Source organism: Ipomoea nil, unplaced genomic scaffold (genome assembly GCF_001879475.1).
Source record: "Ipomoea nil cultivar Tokyo-kokei standard unplaced genomic scaffold, Asagao_1.1 scaffold1421, whole genome shotgun sequence".
Taxonomy (NCBI): Eukaryota; Viridiplantae; Streptophyta; class Magnoliopsida; order Solanales; family Convolvulaceae; genus Ipomoea; species Ipomoea nil.
In genome coordinates, this window is record NW_017617849.1 from 2,894,221 (window position 1) to 2,915,663 (window position 21,443).

A 21,443-nucleotide genomic window follows, 5' to 3' on the forward strand; every position below is an offset into this window, starting at 1 on the left:
GGCGCTGTCAGCGTCGTATTTGGACCGTGGTCCAGACAATAATGATTGGTGATATACTCCATATTTTCACATTGTTGGATTGAGTGTGGAAATGGGCCCTAGATGGTATAGTGGGCTTGAAAAGCAGTAAAATTGGGCTAAAATGGGAGAGAAGTGAGCCTCCAATCATTATACAATCAACCATAGATCAAGATAAATCACTCACATAAAATTTATTTTTTAATTTATTGAATGCTTATTTTTTGAAGTTCCATTTCATGCAAAAGCAATGAAACCGGCCACGAAGATGAAAGAGAATAGAATTATTGTTAGCTAGTTAGGGCGAATCAGATTTTGTGGAGGACGAGAGGGGCACCAAACTGGGGTTTGAGAGTGACGACAAAGCAAGGAGAATGAGCGTAGGAGGGAGACAGGTGAAAAGAGAAGCGTTGAAGGATGGTTGCAATGGCGATCTTAGCTTCCATCATCGCAAAATTATTCCCAATGCATGTACGCGGACCCCACCCGAATGGCAGGAACGCCAGCCGGTTCTTCGTTGCTTTGGCCACCCCCTCTGCAAATCTTTCCGGCTTGAACTCCCCGGCGTCGGCCCCCCACACGTCGGGATCTCGCTGGACAAGGAGCGACGACAATATAAGGATAATATTTGGCGGCAGCTTCATTTCTCCTAGCTTTGTTTCCTCGTACATGGTTCGAATTGTATAGGGCGATGGAGGGTACAACCTCAAAACCTCGTTCAGAATCATCGTCAACTATGACAAGAAAAACACACAGTCATTACATGAGAGTGTTGACTGGATAAACCAGGTCTTCTGATCTTAGCGGACCATAAAGAGGTAAGTCAGTGTTGAACATATAATTGCAATCCAACTATCAGCTTAGACTTTTAATTGAGATGGAGTACATGCTTCAATTTGGTATCAGTTATAGTACTTACAATCTTGAGACGGTTGAGTCCATCAAAATCTGGTTTGTTGTGGCCGAAGACTTGTTGAACCTCTTGCCTAGCGCGGTCCTGCCATGTTTGGTGAATGCTTAACAAAATCATGATCCACACAAGAAAATCGGAGGTGCTCTCTTGGCCAGCAAAGTAGAAATGTTGGCATTCTTCAATCACTTCATCAGTGCTAAACCCAGATTTCAGCAGAACTCCCAGCAAGTCTAAGTTCTCCTCATCATCATCTCCCACCTTCTCCTTCATCCCTCTCTCTCTCTTCCCAATCAAACCCTTCATCAGGCCTCGAATCTCGTTGTCGATCTCATGCATTCTCCTGCTTCTCTTCGATGACAATAACCTATCAGATCAGATCACCAAACCAATAAAACTCGCAATCAATTCTATTAATTTTGATTCTTAATTTGAGTTTTTGAATTGGCCTGGAAGTTTATATTAATTACCACCATTCTGGAGAATAAACAGAGTGGATGACTTGACGCGTGAGTTCTGCTTGTTCGTTTTGCAGACTAAAAACTTTGTTTCCTTCAACGTAGCTGCCTCCGAAAGCTGTTCTTGAAATCACGTCGCTGGTAAATGCCTCAAGGTACGGCTGCACATCAAAATCGCACCAATTCTTCTCCGAGGTTAACAATTCCCACTTCTTCATGATCATTTCTTCGCAGCTCGACGTCACTGAAGGCGCCATACACTAAAAAAAGAAGAAGAAAAACTGAGATTATTTATGGGAATTGATTAATGATAATTAGTTTATAGAAAATAATCAAACAACTGTATAGTATGCATACTTTGATCTTGTCGGGATAGAAAGCGGGGCTAATAATTTTGCGATGGCGAGCCCATTGCTGGTCTTCGTAGCAGGCCAAGCCGGAGACAAGGAACTTGACGAGAGGATGAGGTTTTGGGCGCTTAAATAGGGTGTTGTTCATAAAAACCTCTTGCATTAGTTCCGGTTCCGATATTATCACCCTTGGCGCTGGACCTGACCACACGAAGCAATTTTTACCTGCATGCATGCATGGTTCCCATGTTACAAGAGGCATGGAACTATGGAATGATGGAAAAAAAATATATGGTAATTACATACATATAACATGATAACAACAGACAACTGTTAACTATAGGTACATAATATGTTAACGGCAGACACATAACATGTTAACCAACATCTTTATGTGTCTGCAGTTAATATATTTTGTGCTTGCAGTTAATAATTTATGTGTCCTGTAATTACCAAGTTATGTACCCTCAATTTATTTACATGTACATAAATTATAAATGTAGACATAATTTTGAGATTAAGATTCACAATGCAATATAAACCTGTTTTATGGTATAACAAATTGTTGAATTCCTTGGCAGTGTTAACGTTAGTGGAGACAAAAATTAGTGGTCCACAAGGAAAAATTATGTAGGATTAGTAGAGCGGGCACTAATAAATATCTGCTGGGACCACTAACAAAAATTATGGTCCTGATCAGTGAACAGTGAACACTCCCAATCAACCCGCCAGGAAACATGCAAAACCCAATCATATTTTAGTTCGAAAACTACTAATGAGATCGCTCGTGTTAATTGGATAGAAAGTGGAAGAAATTTTTTTTTTTTTTTTTTAAGTAATAAAATTTTAAATTATTTATAAAATTAATTAATAACCAATCAACTTATCATAACTCTCTGTTTATTTCAAACTTCAAAACAAGCCAATTCAATTACTACATCCATTTCTCTGTGGTTCACACACACTAGGTCAAGTTATCACATATTATGCCATTAAATAAATGTTTAATAAAAAATATAATAAAATTCAAAGAGATAAAAGAAAATAATAGAAATAATAATAAAGATAAGTTAATACATTTGACGGTATTACTAACTAAGAGAAAAAAAACAAGAGTAAAATCATAAATAACTTTTAAGTGTACAACAAAGTAATCACAATGTACAAATCATCACTACAACTTATTATAAGACATCTTTATTCTGGTTAAGATCCTATCTTCGTTGGCATTTATATATTTTGGTAAAAATAGAAAATATGATGTTTAGGTGCGTGCTTGGTTATATCGACTATCGAGCAATTCAGTGTAAATCATATCGACACCTTACAATTTTTTTAGAAAAATCTAATCCAAACCAAATCTAGTGCATGTCCATATATTATTTGTTATCACTTTATTGTGACTAAATTCCAAAAATAAAATTAGAGAGAAAAGTGACATCCTAACAATGAGAATGAAGTATTGAAGAATATAATGAATTGAGGAGTTCACATATATATATATATATATATATATATATATATATATATATATATGAAATGCCAAAAAAATACACCACACATAATGGTGTATTTTCGAACACTGTGTGGTGCATTTATGCACACCTAATGGTGTATGCCGCACTGACCGCACGAAAAGACCTGACCTCACAGGAACCTGACCATATATATATATATATATATATATGAGCATTTACATACGTACCATACTTGGTGACAGCGAGATGGTAGAAAGGAAGAACGCGAGGGAGAATATCGTCAGAGAGATTAATCGGCTTAGACTTAGCTTTAGCGGTCAAGGTTGCCATCTCCTTGGTATCACCATAGAATACTCTGTACGAATTACCATTCAGCCCTTGCTGCCTTAACCATTTCTCCAGCTTTCTTGGCTTCAACCACACCCATTGCACCACCCTGCATGCCCATATCACCACCGCAGGTACACTTATAAACAAGAATAGGATTGAAACCCAGGATTGTATTCTATCCATGGTTGGGTTAGAGAGATAAGAGAGATTTATGGGGTGGAAGGATGTTGGAGTAAACTCAATAAGCTCAGAGAATGAGAGAGAGATGAGCCCTTCATGGTTGATTATATAGGCATGATAATGACCTATCTCAATCTCTAAGGGTTATCAACTTTAATTAATCAATTATATTAGGGGTTTGTAAATGCACATGCATCTCAAAACTTCTTAATCTTTTGCCACATTTTTAGTTCGATAATATACATATATACATTTCTAATAAGGTGAAAACCAACCTTACCTGCGAACTACGAATTTGTAAAGGATTGCACCGCAATTACTACATGATTGTATTTCTACGGCTCCCAAACATGCCTGATGGTGAAATCATATCCGGGTGTAGTGCAATCATGTAGTAAGTATCGTGTAATCCTTCACAAGTTCTCACCTGATTATAGACCTACACATATATCTATGTAATATGAATTATGTTAATTAGACTAAATGTTTGAGAATATAATGATGATTTTTGACGAGTTAAGTATTTAGGAATCTTTATCTTTATTGGACCACTCTTTGTAGGGTAGTAGCTAGCTTAGTTGAATTCAACAAATATGTTACTACTTAGATGAGCTGGAGTGAGAAAATGAGTGTCATTTATCTGTGTGGTGCAACAAATATGTCACTATTTTAATTAGGAATTATTCCCATCCTTAATTGACTGCATCTTTTGGACAGAATAATAAGCATTTCTTTCTCCCACTTGAAAGAGAAATTCAGATAATTAAACTGAAGATGTTTATTGTCCAAATCTTTTACCTCAAATTTCATATGTACTATCAGTTGCCTAAAAATTAATATCACGTTGAAAATTTTCACTCTTTGAATTTTTGCCTAAAAGTTTTTTTTTTTTTTCACTTTTGGTCCCTCGACTATTCTATATTTTATACATTTGGTATTTGACTATTATTTTTTTTCACATTTTATACATGACTCAAATTACTGCCGTGCACGTTTGATCATTTTCTTGTCTAATATTAGCCAAAATCTCACACAAGATAGTCGTGTGAATTATTTCAATTTGAGAAGCATTGAGATTGCATAGTGGAATATAGTACTGATCTTGAGGTTAACATACATTAATGATAAAAATAAATAAATAAATAACTGACTAGGAAATTGGGACACAAAGGACCAAATATAGTAGGAATTTGATAGTTTGCACCAAATATATATATATATATATATATATATATATATATATATATATATATATATATATATATATTTTGATACTCATTAACCGAATGTGAAAAAAGCACTATGCCCATGGAACCAAAAGTGAAAAAATTCGCGCATGAAAGTATCAAGAACTTGTTGCTTTTAGGTGTCTCCAGAGCTTAAATTCATAAAGTGAAATTATAATATAAATTTTTTCGCTACAACTTTTTCGTTTTCTAATCACCTAAAAAATTATTAATTGATTAATGACAACATGAATATAATTAATCAAATGAAATTTCATCATCAATGACACCGGCCAACTGGTACTAATTGAAAGATCTAAAACAAGTAGCTTAATTACTTTAATTAATTAAAATCTAAAACCACCTCATCATAAAACACTTGTTGATGATGAACCTATATATTTTAATATTAAAAAGTTGTCCATGTTGATATTACATTAGGAAATGTACCATGTTGTTGATAATTGCATGTTTTCAGGTTCCTAAGCAAACTACATTTATTAAACTTTCAGAAACTAAATTCCCAATTTAATTGGAATTCTTTAAACACAACATTTAATTGTATTCAAACTTTTGGAGTGTTTGGCTGATCATGGAATTTCATATGATATAATATAGACTTTGGAATACTATATTCTTATATTTGGTTCCCGTCATATATTATTTCTGAAAAAATGTTAAATGCCTATCACATCATATTTGAAGCAATATTTTTAGAAATATGATTTCATTCTCTCACTTAGGTAATATGATATTCTCAAGCATTTTTTTTTTTGTTGGCCTTTAACCATGTTTCCTAGTATGTTCCTTTAATTTCACTCTATATATACAATACCAATTAATTGGATTTTGGTTTAAAAATTCATGAATCACTAATAAAATTAAAATATCTTATAAATTGTAAGTATAATGTTTGTTAGGACTCTAGTATTAGTAGTCTAGTAGAACTCTTTATACTTGTCTTCTATATTAGTATTGTACAGACTATTATTCGTTTTCGGTTAATCAATACAATCCTCATCTGGTATCATATCTAGGTTTCTTTCCATGGCAGCTTTGGGTGGGAATAATGATGGATCTGTTCGTGATTCTTCAGAACGGACCGTCTCCGAGGTTGCCTCCACCCCCATTTATCCGTCTCCGAGCTTGTCCAGTGCTCATCACTTTGTGTCGATCAAGCTCACCGCACACAATTATCTGTTCTGGCGTACCCAGATGCTCCCGTTTCTCGAAGGTCAGGGGGTGTTGGGCTTTGTTGACGGCACGGTGGAGTGTCCGCCGGCAGCCTCGTCGGCTTCGTCAACGGCAGACAGCGGCAGCACTGCCTCGGCAGTAGCGTCGCCGGTGGTGCAGTGGCGTCGACAGGACAAGGCTGTCCTGTCTCTCTTGATCTCGTCCTTGTCTGACGAGATGCTACCGTTGGCTGTGGGCCGACCGACGTCGCGTAAATTGTGGTTGGCGATTGAGCAAGAGCTCGGCTCGGCAACGCGGTCTCGCGCGGTTCGTTTGCTCAGTGAGCTGCAGCGTTTGTCGCAGGGGGCTTCGTCCGTTTCGGATTATTTGAACCGGGCGCGGATTTTGGTGGAAGACTTGGCCCTTGCTGGGCGTCCGGTTCCTCTTGATGAGCAGAATATTTATGTCTTCCGTGGTCTGCGGTCGGATCTTCGCCCGCTCGTTGCTCCGTTGACTCGTGGTGACCCGGTAACTCTCTCGGATCTTTCCGATTATTTAATTTCTCAAGAATATATCTGCGCAGGTGATGGTCCGGTTGGTGCACCGGCGGTTCGAGCAGTGGCGGCCGTGGTCGCGGTGGCCGGGGCCGTGGCCGTGGTCGCTCGGATGTGCGTTGTCAGATTTGTGACAAGATTGGGCACTCGGCGGCGAATTGTTGGCGCCGTTATTCTGAGTCGTCTGGTCCTCAGGCTAATGTGGCTTTTTCTGGTGGTGAGGGTGGTTCGGTTGACTCTCACCAATGGTTTCCTGATACGGGGGCCACTAATCATGCCACTCCCGATTCCTCTCAGTTGATGTCCTCGGCAGGCTATGACGGTTCGGACACTCTTCGTGTCGGCAATGGTGAAGGTATGCCTATCTTTAGTGTTGGGTCTACTTCGATAGCCTCGTCTTCTAGAGTGTTTCGATTAGATGATGTTTTGCATGTCCCTGGTTTGTCTTCTTCTTTAATTTCTGTTCAACGCTTTGCTAAAGATAATCGTGTCTTTTTTGAGTTTCATCCTGACTGTTTTCTTGTGAAGGATCTCTTGACCAGGGAGGTGGTTTTTAAGGGGGGAACTTCTGGTGGCTTATACTCCTGGCCCGCGTCTTCTGCTCGTTCTGTTGCTTATGTTGCTGCGCGTGCTTCGTCTTCTACGTGGCACAAGCGGCTTGGTCACCCTCATACTCGGGTTCTTCGTCAGATTTTGCAGTCTTCTGGTGTTAGTAGTTTTAATTCTAGTGATCTATCTCGTTTGTGTTCTTCGTGTCAGTTAGGGAAGTCATCCCGTTTTCCTTTGCCCCGTGTTGAAACTAAAACTACCCGTGTACTAGAATTGGTTTATACTGATATTTGGGGCCCTGCGCCTGTGCACTCTGTGAATGGTTTTCGTTACTTTGTTTTGTTTGTGGATGACTTTACCCGTTTTATTTGGTTTTATCCGATGCGCTTAAAAACTGATATATATTCCATATTTGAACGGTTTCGGTCACTCGTTGAGCGCTCGTTCTCACAGAAAATACTTTCTATTCAGTCTGATTTAGGGGGAGAGTATAAGAAACTTCACTCTACCTTTGAGTCTCTTGGCATTCGTCACAGGCAGTCCTGTGCATACACACATGAACAGAATGGGCGGGTAGAACGCCGTAATCGGCATATAGTTGAGACTGGCTTGGCCCTGATGGCTCAAGCGTCTGTCCCATCTCGTTTCTGGGACTATGCGTTTGAGACTGCTGTATACTTGATTAATAAAATGCCTACCAGTGTCTTAAATAATGAGTCTCCTCACTCTCGTTTGCACCGGTCTCCTCCGTCCTATTCCTTTTTGCGTGTCTTTGGGTGTTTGTGTTTTCCTTTATTGCGTCCCTATAACCGTAATAAATTGGAATATCGTTCTTCTCCTTGTGTGTTTTTAGGGTATCCTGACTCTTTTCGTGGCTATCGTTGTATGAATCCTGTCACTAATAAGGTCTTTATCTGTCGCCATGTGCGATTCGATGAGTCCGTTTTTCCTTTTGCTAGATCTGTTGCTTCGCAGGTGGTGTCTCGGCCTCCAGTGGTGCCGTGGGGTGTTGCCCCCATCGTGCCTATCTCCTCTTCAGTTATGGAGCCTGTCGATGATACACCGGTTCCGGATATGCCCGCGGGTCCGGCTGACTCTGTCTCCACTGAACGGACCGTTTCGGCTGTCCCTAAAGCTTCTCGGGGTCGACCTCGTGGTAGTAAGAACAAGGTGGCAGGTCCGCCCTCTCATGTTATGGCAACGAGGAGTCGGGGCCCGCAGGAGCATGTGGCTCTCGTTTCTGCCGCTACAACACCCGAGCCGACATGTTATTCTCAGGCTGTTGCGCATCCGGAATGGCGTGAGGCCATGGATGCTGAGTTTAATGCTCTCCTACACAACCAGACTTGGACTCTGGTCCCGTACACTCCAGGTATGAATGTTGTGGGTTGCAAGTGGGTGTTTCGGGTGAAACGGAATGCTGATGGGTCTATTGAGCGACATAAGGCTCGTCTGGTGGCCAAAGGTTTTAATCAGGTCGCTGGTAAGGATTTCTTTGAGACTTTCAGTCCGGTGGTCAAGCCAACCACGGTTCGCCTTCTTCTGTCACTTGCTCACTCCCGTGGTTGGTCCATTCGTCAGCTGGATGTCCACAACGCCTTTCTGAACGGTAACCTGGCGGAGACAGTGTATATGCGTCAGCCGCCTGGTTATGAGGACAAGTCTGTTCCTGATTATGTTTGCCATCTACAGCGTTCATTATATGGACTGAAGCAGGCTCCTCGTGCCTGGTTTACCCGATTGCATGACTTCCTGATCTCTGTTGGCTTTGTTCCGTCCAAGACTGACGTTTCGTTGTTTATATATTCTGTCAGTGGTGTACAGCTTTACTTTCTTGTGTATGTGGATGACATTTTGGTCATGGGATCGGACTCGAGCCGTGTTGATGGGCTTGTGGCTCAGCTTGCGCGTACATTCAAGATTCGGGACATGGGACCCCCGTCTTTCTTTCTTGGCATTGAGACGATGTCACTATCTGATGGTATTCTTCTGTCTCAACGGCGTTATATACAGGATATTCTTAGACGTGCAGGCATGGTTGACTGTAAACCGGTTTCTACACCCGTTTCGGTGGCTCGGTCTGATGTTGATGATTCTACTCCGTTTGCTGATCCTACTCACTACCGTAGCATTGCGGGTGCTCTTCAATACCTGACGGTGACTAGGCCGGATTTGTCTTATGCAGTTAACAGGCTTTGTCAACGCATGCAGTCGCCCACCACTGCGGACTGGGCGGTTATGAAACGTGTTCTGCGGTATGTGAAAGGCACTCTTGGTATGGGTCTATGTATTCGCAAGTCGGAGTCTCTTGCATTGCATGCGTTCTCGGATTCGGATTGGGCAGGTAATCCGGATGACCGAAAGTCTACGAGTGGGTTTGCCGTCTTCTTGGGGTCTAATTTAATTGCTTGGTCTTGTCGGAAGCAACGGACAGTGGCGCGGTCCTCTACTGAGGCCGAATATAAGGCACTGGCTGATGTGGCGGCAGAGGTCACATGGTTGGTTTCTTTGCTGCGCGAAATTGGCTTCCCTCCGGAAGCTGCGCCGGGGCTGTGGTGTGATAATCTGGGAGCAACATACCTCTGTGCTAATCCGGTTTTTCATGCACGAACTAAGCATGTTGAAATCGATTATCACTTTGTTCGAGACAAGGTTGCCAAGAAGGAGTTGCAGGTTCATTTTATTTCCACGAAGGACCAGCTAGCTGATATTTTCACCAAGCCACTTGCATCTGCTCGGTTTTCATTGCTTCGGGACAAGCTCAATATTTCGAATGCTCCACCTTGAGCTTGAGGGGGAGTGTTAGGACTCTAGTATTAGTAGTCTAGTAGAACTCTTTATACTTGTCTTCTATATTAGTATTGTACAGACTATTATTCGTTTTCGGTTAATCAATACAATCCTCATCATGTTAACTCAATAACAAAGTATCAGTCAAAATATGTCAATGAACAATAGTTTAGAATCTAGCTTAAAGCGCAAATTTCACTCTTAGACCTTGATTAATGACTATTGTGACGTTAGTACATTACCACATTTAGTCATTCTCTTTCAATCCGGAAGAAAGAAACCTTAACGTATCCGGGTCGTAACAATCAAAGAAGCATTTTCGATTCCCTGATCCACTCCCGGACCTAGCAGCAGACGGGCGGGCCGTGCCTTCCAAATTTATGACCAACCTCCACCGTGCGTACCTGATCTTGATCTGGTGTATGGAAGATCAAGTCTTCTACTAAAAGAAGAACTGATGCTCTGACTTCACCCTTCCAGCTCTTCTTGTTCGATACCGCTTCCCCCCCTATTCCAGTGGTTGCCGCAAGGAATGACGTCATAGCTGCATGTTTGCTAGTCTTGTCGGACTAGGAGCTCGACTCATTCCTTCGGTCGAGCGTTCTTCGGGCGTCGATAATCTATCAAATGCTGATTCAGTGTGGAGGATATAGGTTGACGCTTTATTACGTTTCGTTTTCTTTATTCATTTCCTTCTGAACGCCCAAAAACTCCCATGTCTTTCTTGGTTTGACCAGACTTTGAGTTTGCTGATCCTCCTCCACTACTTCCCAAGTGAAAGATTTTTTTCACCTGGTGCTGATACGAGTCTTGCGCAGTCTTGGGCGGAGATGGAGATAACGGAGGGCACTCTACATCTCTAAGCCTCAAGCAAGCCACACCAACCCTGACGCCAAAAAGCCGCGCGTCATGAGCACCGGGCTAAGGGGCGGTTGAGCAAGGCTGCAGGATTCGAACCCGCGTCACTCTGTCCAAAACAGACACCTCGCTTCTGACATTTGCGCCTTTGAACATGTCTCATCTAATTGAAGCGCATGAAGCAGAAATTTGGAAATGAGCGCGAAATGTTACCACATTGCATTCTTGCCTTTCATTTATTTGTCACAATTAGTCATTCTTTTAAAATTTTGTTATTTCATCATTTAATAAATATGGCTAATATGTAATTTAGGAGTACAGTAATGTGAAATTCTTCAAACCAAACACCCCTTAAGGTTATGGTTGACTTGAAATTAAAACTAGCAAAGTTGATGGACTAAGAATCTAAACACTTTTGGGAATTTTAATTTCCTTTTTACAGTACACTACTTGGGGGTGTTTTAATGTTTATATATCCGTTGGTTGTTGGGGGACTAGATGCATAGAACAGACATATGCATGGTTGACTAGGATATACAATATAATTGTTTTTATTATATATAGTTGTTGTTTTAGGTACCAAATTGTGCATTTTAATATGTTGACTTCCATGTGCGAGTGTGTGATTGCCGTGGCAAAATATGAGCCTTTCAAGCACTCATAATAATGGGAATAAACACAGATTTATTGCTCAATCTGACTCCACTGTTGCTATAAATAGTACTATAATTAGTATCGAAAGAGGAGACCGTTTGGTGGAACATGATTATTATGTCAGAAGGGGGTCACTGGTCCGATTCTTGTCAATACTCCCTTTCAGTTGATTGAGTCTTTTGACCCCACGCAACCACGGGCTATCTCCTTCAAAGACGGTTGATGGCTATTTAAAGAAAAAAAAATCATCACATCATATGAAATATGTTTAATATATAAGGTATGTTAGAACTCAATTGCATTTTTTGTCACTTCATGCCACTTGATCACAGGGTCTTTGGTCAATTCAATCCAGTTGATTTATTTTATTACTCGGTATTATTATTTTTGGTACATAGTTGATATATTTTATTCATTGTCCCTTAAACATAACTAGGCATTGCATCAGCCAAGTTAAAAGGTAAAACCACAAACAAAAGGCACGGGTTATAGGTAAAAGTGCCCAACATATTCTCTGAGAAGTGAGAAGCTAAGCAGGCAAAGGCAAAGGCAACACAATCTTTTATGCCCCTTCAAAAAGTGTTGTTAGCAGTTTTTTTTTTTTTTTTTTTTTTTTTTTTTTTTTTTTTTGAAAACAAGTGTTGTTAGCAGTTACTCCTCCATTATGCAAAAAAAAAAAAAAAAAAAAAAAAAAAACTGTTTTTGTTCAGTCACGAATATATTTGTTTTGATAGATTAAGTTTCCAGCTTACGTCAAATTAATTCTAAGCCTCCAAAACTTCTGTCTAAGGTTTAATGGAGACGGTAAATTACGAGTTACGTTGTCTAAACAGCCTCGTACGTTCATGTCATTAACTTTGTGCATAAGTGATTCATTTCCACACTTCTGTCAACTTAATTACGAAGCTCATTCAGTCACGGATTTTAGCTTTACTAGAAGTAATCTAAATGAAATTTATATGGTAGTACTATACATTCACCATTTCAATTGATGAAAAAAATAAAAAAAAATAACTAGGTTTTTTTTTTTTTTTTTTTTTTGTTAAAAAAAAAAATCTTTGATATCTATCTGCATTATACCTTAACTCTCTGATCAGAACAGTATCATACATTAAATAATTAAAGGGTGGGGGCAGGAAGAAGAGAGGAAACAAATACATATGTACAGATCTAAATCTATCATCAATTAAATTAAAGCTCCATTATATTCTTTCCTTGAAGCACATTTCTTTAAAATAAAATTTAAAAAAGAGAAGCAAATTAAATAACTTTGCATAGACTATCTTTTTGTTTCTATTGGCACACTAATATATATATATATATATATATATATATATATATATATATATATTCAGGTGAGAACTTACCATATTGTGTGAATCTGAAATCATGTACACACCCTTGATGTTGCATCATCCAACGACCTAGAACATGATGCACGGAAAAAAGTGACTTAGGATGAAGTGCTCTACGTGTGTGCATTGTGTTTGCAGTGCATTATTACATGTGTGCATTGTGTTTGCAATGACATGTACCGTCCGCTAATATAGGTAAAGGGCTCAGATAGGTTCCTTCTCAAGTTCACATGTTAATATAAATTCTCATACGAATATATATATATATATATATATATATATATATATATATATATAGAGCACATTACTTCAAAATAATATTATACATACTCATTTTTTAACTCATCACTAACTTGACATGTTGTGATTAATTAAAAAAAAAAATCAGAGTTTTTACTTTTATTTTTTTCATCTAAAATAAAAAATGTGACAAACTAAAATTAAAAAATAAATAAATAAATAAAAGTTGAAAGTACAAATAATATTTTCCCTTATCGTTTTCCTTAATTTTATTCATTGCCTATCACTAACATTTAGCATCCTATTCCTACAAAATAAATATATTATCAATTACAATATACATTAGCTGTAGTCTTTTTTAAGAATCTGCTTTGGTCAATGGAATGAGTGGAGCATCATGTTAGCCCTACCATCTAGAGCCTAGGGGACCATTGTATTCCCTAATTTTTTATTCCTCCAATCAAAATTTGTAATGTATTAAAAATGAAATATATGAATATCTTTTTCGAACGAAACAAATATGGGGATGGCCCTATTTCTCTACTTATCATTTTTTTTTTATATAATTACAAACTCGAAATAAGTTTATTATAAGGTTTGGTTTATTGACAATTACAACTTATATATATTGATTGAATTCTATCCAGAATTAAAATAAAATGTATGAAATTTGTCTTGTTGTAGCACTAGTGTATAAATATTTAGGGTATATATTAACTAGTTGAGACACATCACATAATTTACCTCTTTCACTCGCCTCCCGAATGATTAGAGCCCTTAAATTTGGATTACAAATTTATTGTAGAAGAAGACATGCATAAAATTAACAAGACACAAAAGTTATTACTTATTATTATATATAAAGTATTGTGATAAATGTGTCAATAAAGTTATTCTCTTTCTTTTGATGCAAACCGGTGGCACATAATAAACAGAGGTATAAAGTACCACCTAGTCACAAACACGCTAGAATGATGTAATTGAAGATTTTCATACTGCATAAGTGCAAGAGGTAATTAACAATTATTATATGATTTATTTTTAAAGTAAGGTTTAAGAATATATAATTTGATAATCTATCTTAGCACATACGTAAATAATAAGGTATGTTGCAAACTAGAGTAATGCACTTTCTTTCTTCAAAAAAAAAAGTCAAGAAAGCTTGTAGATTAATCTTGCAATTTAATTAGACTTTGTTGATTACAACAAATATTTTATTTAGCTATAAATGCATGTTGTTAATTGTTGGAAGTTAGCTGGAAATGATAATTGATTCAGTTGTAAGAGTTTTGTCTTCTTTTTTTTTTTTTTTTTTTTTGTAATGCATATATATTAATAAAGAAGATCGATGAGCAATATATACGCTAGAGAGCCATTCTCCCAGATATAATAATGATCAGTTTGAGAAATAACTGTCTTAGCTAAAGTATGAACAAAGTGATTTACTAATCTACAAATTAGTCTAAAGGAGCACGAAGTTAATTGCAATATAAAGGTGACACTCATGACTAATAAAATTAAGATATGTTAAATATCTGGCTGTTTGTTTATACTGGAAAATAGGTTTTAAGTTTTAACAGTCTATTTTTACGCCATCATTGCCCAAATTCTTGGATTTTAGCTATATGAGGGGTTTTCTTTTTCCCTAATTTAAGATAACATAAAAGATTTTCTTTTTGTAATAATATGAAATTATATGTTACTAATTTGATCTATTTTATTTAAGAATTCATAATAACATATCTACAAATCATTTTATAGTTAGTACTTTGTAAATATTTTGAGAAGAAAAAATGTTACTCTGAACATACACACACACACATATGTATGTTTTTAAATTTTAGGCCATTGCCCGTGAAAATCACGTAAGACACCTTCACAGCCTGCTACGCCGTTACCACCCTTGCAGAAGCCGTCCACATTTAATTTCATTCATCCACGCCGTTCATGTGTGTGTGTGTGTGAACCAGTGTTTTACATTTTTTCACATGGAGTTAATTTAATTTTTTGTACTAGATTTATAGAGGGTAATTCACTTTTAATCATTTTTTTTTATCAAAAACATCCCCTTTTGGTCTTATTATAATTGTGGCATGACCATTTTTTGGTCATCCATCAATAAAATCGTTAAAATGCCGTTAAATATAAGAACATTTTGATCATTTTTTTATACAAAGTGGATTGACCCTCTATATTTTTTATGTTTTTTTTTTATGTTTTTTTGAAAAAATCCATAATTGAATACCGAAATGCCTTTGTATTTAACGACATTTTAACTGTTTTGTTGATAGATGACCCAAAATGATCATGCCACAATAATACTAGCACCAAAGGTAGATGTTCTAATAAAAAAGTATTAAAAGTAGACTATCAACTATAAATCTATAACAAAAAATGGAATTAACTCTTTCCACATGGAAGAACTGTTTTTCCATTTTTACATTTTAACAAAGATTTGGAAAACAAAATTGTCTTGTTCTCCATTTTTTTTTCAAATACAAAATACATACAAATGATTTCATCTGTAATCGCTATTATTATTATTTACGAAGTTCAATTTCACTTATCCATCTATTCATATCATCATACTCAACTACTTATCTATATACCTCTACCACCACCTACCTACCCTATCACCACTCCTATCTACTTATCTTACCATCACCACCATTATAGTATTCATACTATCTACATATCCACTACTATGACTACATATAATATTATGTATCTCTTCTTCTTTTTTTTTTTTTTTTTTCTGTTTTTTACTCTACCATGTTATCAGGGACAACAATAGGTAGGTATTCGTCTGTTTAGTCATTTTCAAATTTGAAAATGAATACATTTAGAATAATCCAAATATGAATGAATGTTACATGTACTCACTCCAAATCCAATTGAAACTACCATTATATTACTTGAAATCAATCCAAAACCTATCACACACCATTTAAAAACCGAACTCATTTAAAAGTCGACTATCAACTATTCAACCTCGGTATAATGTTATCTATTGTCATCCATAAATAGTATTCATATCGTCCAATTTAAAACTTGAAAAATAGCACTCAAATTTTTGAATATTTGAAACAAAATTTAGATATAATAACCAACTCAATCTAATGGACACACATGACCACACTACTCGATATTATTGTCACCTACCATTAGCATTATTTGTGAAGAAAAATAATCGATAACCACACAGGTTTAAATAATTTCGTATTTTTTATTTTAAACATAACATGGAAAATAAATCTTGATAAACATATTTTTATATTTTTTATAAATTTTAATGGAAAAAGAAAATTGAGAAAACTGTGAAAAATGAAAATAGAAAAATGCATTAAACATGCCTTAAGAAAACTTTAGATTACAAACTCAAAGCCTTCTTGTTCACTTTAGGGTGTACCCGACATATATAAGAGATTAAGAGCTATCACATTAAAATTTTCATCAAAAATAAAAAAATCAAGATTATCAAAATAAATTTTAAGGATCCATATGTTAGCCATTTTATTAATTATTAGGCCAATGAGATTTATAATTTAATATTCACAAAAAAAAAAATCACCATTAAATCTGCACAGAGTAATAGAATAACAATACTCAATATATCTTAAATTAAATAAATACATAAATATTCAAATTTGAAACTTTTTATTAAAACAAAATATTCCAAGGAAAATCCATGTAAGAAACAACAATCATGTGATAAAGAGTTTGAAATTTTTGGTTGATGTGAAAACAGATTTAAGAGGTCAAAAATTTTTGAATCTTTCTTTTAATTTTTAAAGATATGAGGCATCATATCATATTATCAATTTATCATGATGAGAGTTTGGAATGGACAAATTAGTAATATTATATGTATTTTTAATTTTTTTTTTCTTTATTAATGTAATATATTTTAATTGATTTAAAAAATTGATCTTAAATTTATTATTATTATTTAACATGTGACAAGAATTTTTATTCATGAAATACATCTATTATCAGGATTTTAAAAAAAATTGTTTTTGGACGTACTATTCTGGATCTAGGTAAACGTGAATAGCAGAGGTGAGTGTGAGAGCTATGGCCTAGGGAGGGTGTGAAGCGTGAACCCTACATGGCTACTAAAAAAAAATTATTATTTGCAATTAATAAAATATTTCTCACCTTAATAAATCATTAAATTGTGAATGCTGCCACTATGTTCTGTAACAGCGTGTTTGTTTCCTTAAAAGTGGCACTGCACTTCAAGCCTCTAGGCTCTACTGCTCTAGGTAGCTCTTTCTTTTTGTTTTAATTAATCCTACTTTTAATTTTAGAGTATGGAGGATTTTTAAATCAATTTATCTTTTCTTTTATATCACTCTTTTAAGTTTATCCTATATTTTTCTATCCAGATTTTTTATAATACAACTTGATTTCATTCACTTTCTTTTATATATCAAAAATATATATATATGAAATACGTATTCATATTTTGTGACAAAAATATTAAAATATATATACTCACATCACCATCTTTGCAAAGATCAATGCCACTATGCTCTTTAATTTTATTTAAAAAAAAAAAAAAAACTGGCAAAATTCCAAATATATTACTCCATATATTTTTTTTGTACAGAATTTTATACTCCATGCATGCTAATATGAACTCACTTCATTAACTTTTGGTGAAACATATCAATTTACATATAATTAATGAACATCAATAATTTTAAGACCATGCGAATTATATATACACGTGTATATTTGTGTGTGTATTGGTGTAAATTACCATTTCCATTCTATAATGCTTGCTTTTAGAATTGCAGTTCGGAGTATGGTGATTTGATCCATTGATATTAAGATTATTGGAGTGACACATTTGATGCATGACTTGCATTTTTTTCTTTTGGTTACATCTAATTATTTTGACCAAATTTTTTATTAAAGAAAATGACTACAATTCATTATATTTTTATCTCAAAATTATATTGACTTGAATATGTTGATATTTTTGGGTTAACTGTGTAATTTTGAACTAAAAATGCAATGTATTCTCATTGTAGCAAAAGAATGAAAGTCGTGTAGCAAATGTAAGAAAGCCAAAAAAGTAATACTTGAAGACCAAATGTGAATGTAAAACACAATAGTTGTGGAACCAAATGTAAAAGTAACTCTAAAAACAATAACATTTAAGATTAGCCTAAGCAATGGGAGAAATCTTCCCAAATAGGGAGTCGGAGTCCAATATACTTCTCCTAAAAGGTTGAATCCCCAACCCCAACCCAAGTATCCGACAGAACTTGTGGAAGGATGTAAATCACGGTGACTCAATGGTTCAGCAGACATAGCCAAATACCGGTGCGCACAACTGCACAAGGGATCTAAGCCCGTGTGGGCAAATTTTTAAATTTTTGTATAGCATAGGAATCGAACCCCCAACCTCTTAGTTAGCAACTAACAATATTTCCTATCAAACACATTAAACTTTTTAACTGATATAGATTTTGGATGCTATATATAAATCTAGAATGTCAACATAACCACACACAGACACACAAAGAGAGACAAAGGCACTGGTTTTTGTAATTGCACACACAAGCACAAGTAAATCTTATGAAGTACAATGTTAGTAGTCAAACATCACAGCAATTCCAAGTATGTATCTTAAAGCCATTCTCCCAAAAAAAATAATAATAAATACAAGTAAAAGTTTTAACAACAACAACAACACGTACAGGACGAAATTATAATTGGAGCAGAGTTTGGATATGTACATATAACCTTGCAGAAGAGCATCCTATATATGCAAATCCTCGATCAATCGGCAGTTAGACCAAAAATGAGGGCAATTGTAGCAAGAACAGCCTGCAATGTGAAGACATTATACCGAGCACCTTGAAATAGAAATGACAGTGGCCAAGGGGAACAAGATTACTTACTGCAATGGTGCATGTGATGTACCCTGGTTTCTCACGAGGATCCACTCTCGCACAAAGCAGAATGAATGCGGCAAGATACCATGGTATAGCAACAAGGAAGAAACCAATAATGAACCTTGAAATAAAATACAAATAAAACAAAGCTCAAAGCTATTAGGTGTAAAGAATATACACTGTTCATGATGCAGCTGCACCACGAAGATCAAGTAATAATATACGGTGGTGTATAAGAAGCTCTTACAAGTCACACAATTAATACAGCAATGAATGTTAAACATGGATGTCTTCAGAAAAGTTTTACAATGATGAGCCATAAAAGTTATGGAGTACAAAATTGCTATATAATGGAGTGTTTGGTTCAAGTAATAGCACATAAACCAGTAACATGGGCAATTGGAATGTTATATACCGTTGTTTGGTTTCCATTATGTGGCATTCCAAAGGAATCTCAAATTCCTCCACATCAGATTTTGGGTCACACTACGTAGCTGGAATCTCATACCCTCCAAGTTCTTAGGTATTCTGAGATTCCAAGTAATCACATAACCAAAGTTAATGTGAGATTACCTCAACCAACCACCCCCTAAAGCTTATTCCTGCATATTTGTATTGGAAATAAAGATCACTAAAGAAACACAAAAGAATAAGCGGCAGAAAAGGGCAACCATTTCTTTGGCTTTGGGCAGTTAATTATAGGTCAGAAAAAGTAGCAGCTTAACTACATCCAACTGAAATACACAAGCCCGTTTCCAACAAATTCAACGAAACTCCCAACAGGACACTGTAGATGGAGCCACACTTTTTTGTAGGTTACTCAATATCTCATCAGAAAGCCAATGTCACACAACGGCTACAATAGCTATTCTTTTCTCTATCCGACCAAAGATGAAATATCATGCTGCCAAGATGTAGTGCCCAAAAGTTAAGCAAAAGGTTTAAAGCAAAGAAAATTTCATTTCCTTTTCCAAATTGTTTATTAGAGCAAAATGGCATAAAGACCAACAACTAACAAGTATAGAAAAGCAGCACCTTATGAGGTGAAAAGTATAACAAATTGTACAGTAAAATGCAATAGCCTCTCATTTTCCTCCTATGCTTTATCCTCAATTGCTATTCGCTCTCTTTTCACTTCATACTTACAATGCAAATGCTTTCTATTTTGATAATAAGTACTGAAATTTAAGATAAACTGGAAAGCGTTGTCTCCATGTGAAGGCTACAACGCCCAGCTCCAAGAAACAGTAAATAGAAATATTAATGGAAAACAGTCAAAACACTAACACAAAAACTATAGTACATTTTAGCTTCAAGATTGGATCAAGCCAATAAGAATCTCATCCAATTTTAACTAACAAGATAAGCAATTAGGTGGAAGGCAAACCATAAAGGCATAAACAAAACGATGGTAGCACAGAACTTTAGATGCAACTCATGCAAGAAGCAGAACTCAACCCTTCATCTATCTAAGTAACCTCAAAAATTGAAGTTTCAGTTTACATTGCAGATAAGAAATAACAAGCTTTAAAGGGGTGACTTAATATATAACTTACAAGAACCAACCAAATCCACAACCACAGCAAGGGAGGCGGCGCGGTCTCACTGGTGTTCCCTCCACAACCGCATAACCTAGAGTTCATCAAAATCTCCCAAAGAATAAATGACAAATCACGACCAGTAAAAACCAAAAAACTTGAATAAATACTTTGTTTTCACTTAATAGATCAATGCATTAAAAGTAAAAACCTTTATTAGCACCAATTTTATTTAAAAAAAAAAAAAAAAAAAAAAAATCCGAATCACAGATCGTATAGAATGAGAAACGAAAATTTTGAATTGCTTCAACCAAAAAATTCAGAAATAAGAGAAAAATTGATATCCTACAGAGGAAATACCCAATGTTTTGATACTACATCTAAACAATAAAAGGTTTAGGTGAAATAGGGAGGTGGACCTGGAACGGCCTGATAGCCGTGAGAGTAGAACTCGGGTGGAGCTCCGGTGGCCCCAGGAGGAGCAGTCGGCTGAGGAAAACCAACCACCGGTTGAGGAGGGTAGTTCGCAACCCCTTGGAAAGTCCCATATTGAGGAGGCGGCGGCGGCGGCGCTTCCGCGTATTCCTCCTTGTGATGGTGGTGGTAACTTGGCTTGCCTTCTTCACTCATCGGAGTACAATAATTTCAGTAGGTGATAATTGAATGAATGAATGAATGATTTGTGAATTGTGGGCAATGATCAGTTGACTGCTCGTCCGTCGGTGATAGATGAAGATGAAGATGAAGAAGAAGTACGACGTCATCTTATTTGTTTGACTTGTCTTGAGCGGACACGTGGAGTTACTTCCTCGGTTTTGCCTTGCAATCATCGATGAAAGAATTAAAAGGAAAATTAATTTAGCCAATAAAAAT

General features: G+C 36.2%; 2 protein-coding genes across 2 annotated transcripts; both read right to left on the bottom strand.

Annotated features, from left to right (window-relative positions):
* Nucleotides 1-185: 185 nt before the first annotated feature.
* On the bottom strand, nucleotides 186-3,944 carry LOC109187229 (cytochrome P450 CYP72A219-like). Its single transcript, XM_019337377.1, has 5 exons — nucleotides 3,442-3,944; nucleotides 1,744-1,961; nucleotides 1,399-1,646; nucleotides 938-1,295; nucleotides 186-752 (listed from the first exon to the last, which is right to left on the bottom strand). Exons 1-5 carry the CDS (start codon nucleotides 3,725-3,727, stop codon nucleotides 327-329), a joined length of 1,536 nt encoding a protein of 511 aa, XP_019192922.1. The 5' UTR covers nucleotides 3,728-3,944; the 3' UTR covers nucleotides 186-326.
* A 14,716-nt stretch (nucleotides 3,945-18,660) lies between these two features.
* LOC109187859 (60S ribosomal protein L18a-like protein) lies at nucleotides 18,661-21,309 on the bottom strand. Its single transcript, XM_019338225.1, has 4 exons — nucleotides 20,990-21,309; nucleotides 20,589-20,664; nucleotides 19,039-19,153; nucleotides 18,661-18,964 (listed from the first exon to the last, which is right to left on the bottom strand). Exons 1-4 carry the CDS (start codon nucleotides 21,198-21,200, stop codon nucleotides 18,917-18,919), a joined length of 450 nt encoding a protein of 149 aa, XP_019193770.1. The 5' UTR covers nucleotides 21,201-21,309; the 3' UTR covers nucleotides 18,661-18,916.
* Between the last annotated feature and the right edge of the window lie 134 nt (nucleotides 21,310-21,443).

Bases quoted from the DNA above. Each gene is read 5' to 3' on its own strand.
- LOC109187229 (XM_019337377.1), bottom strand. From the start codon at position 3,727: ATGGATAGAATACAATCCTGGGTTTCAATCCTATTCTTGTTTATAAGT. The intron at 1,962-3,441 runs GTACGTATGTAA...GCATGCATGCAG, and splicing joins TCTCGCTGTCACCAAGTATG to GTAAAAATTGCTTCGTGTGG. The intron at 1,296-1,398 runs GTAATTAATATA...CTGATCTGATAG, and splicing joins GTTTATTCTCCAGAATGGTG to GTTATTGTCATCGAAGAGAA.
- LOC109187859 (XM_019338225.1), bottom strand. From the start codon at position 21,200: ATGAGTGAAGAAGGCAAGCCAAGTTACCACCACCATCACAAGGAGGAA. The intron at 20,665-20,989 runs GTCCACCTCCCT...GATGAACTCTAG, and splicing joins CGGCTATCAGGCCGTTCCAG to GTTATGCGGTTGTGGAGGGA. The intron at 19,154-20,588 runs GTAAGTTATATA...TTTTATTTCAAG, and splicing joins TGTGGATTTGGTTGGTTCTT to GTTCATTATTGGTTTCTTCC.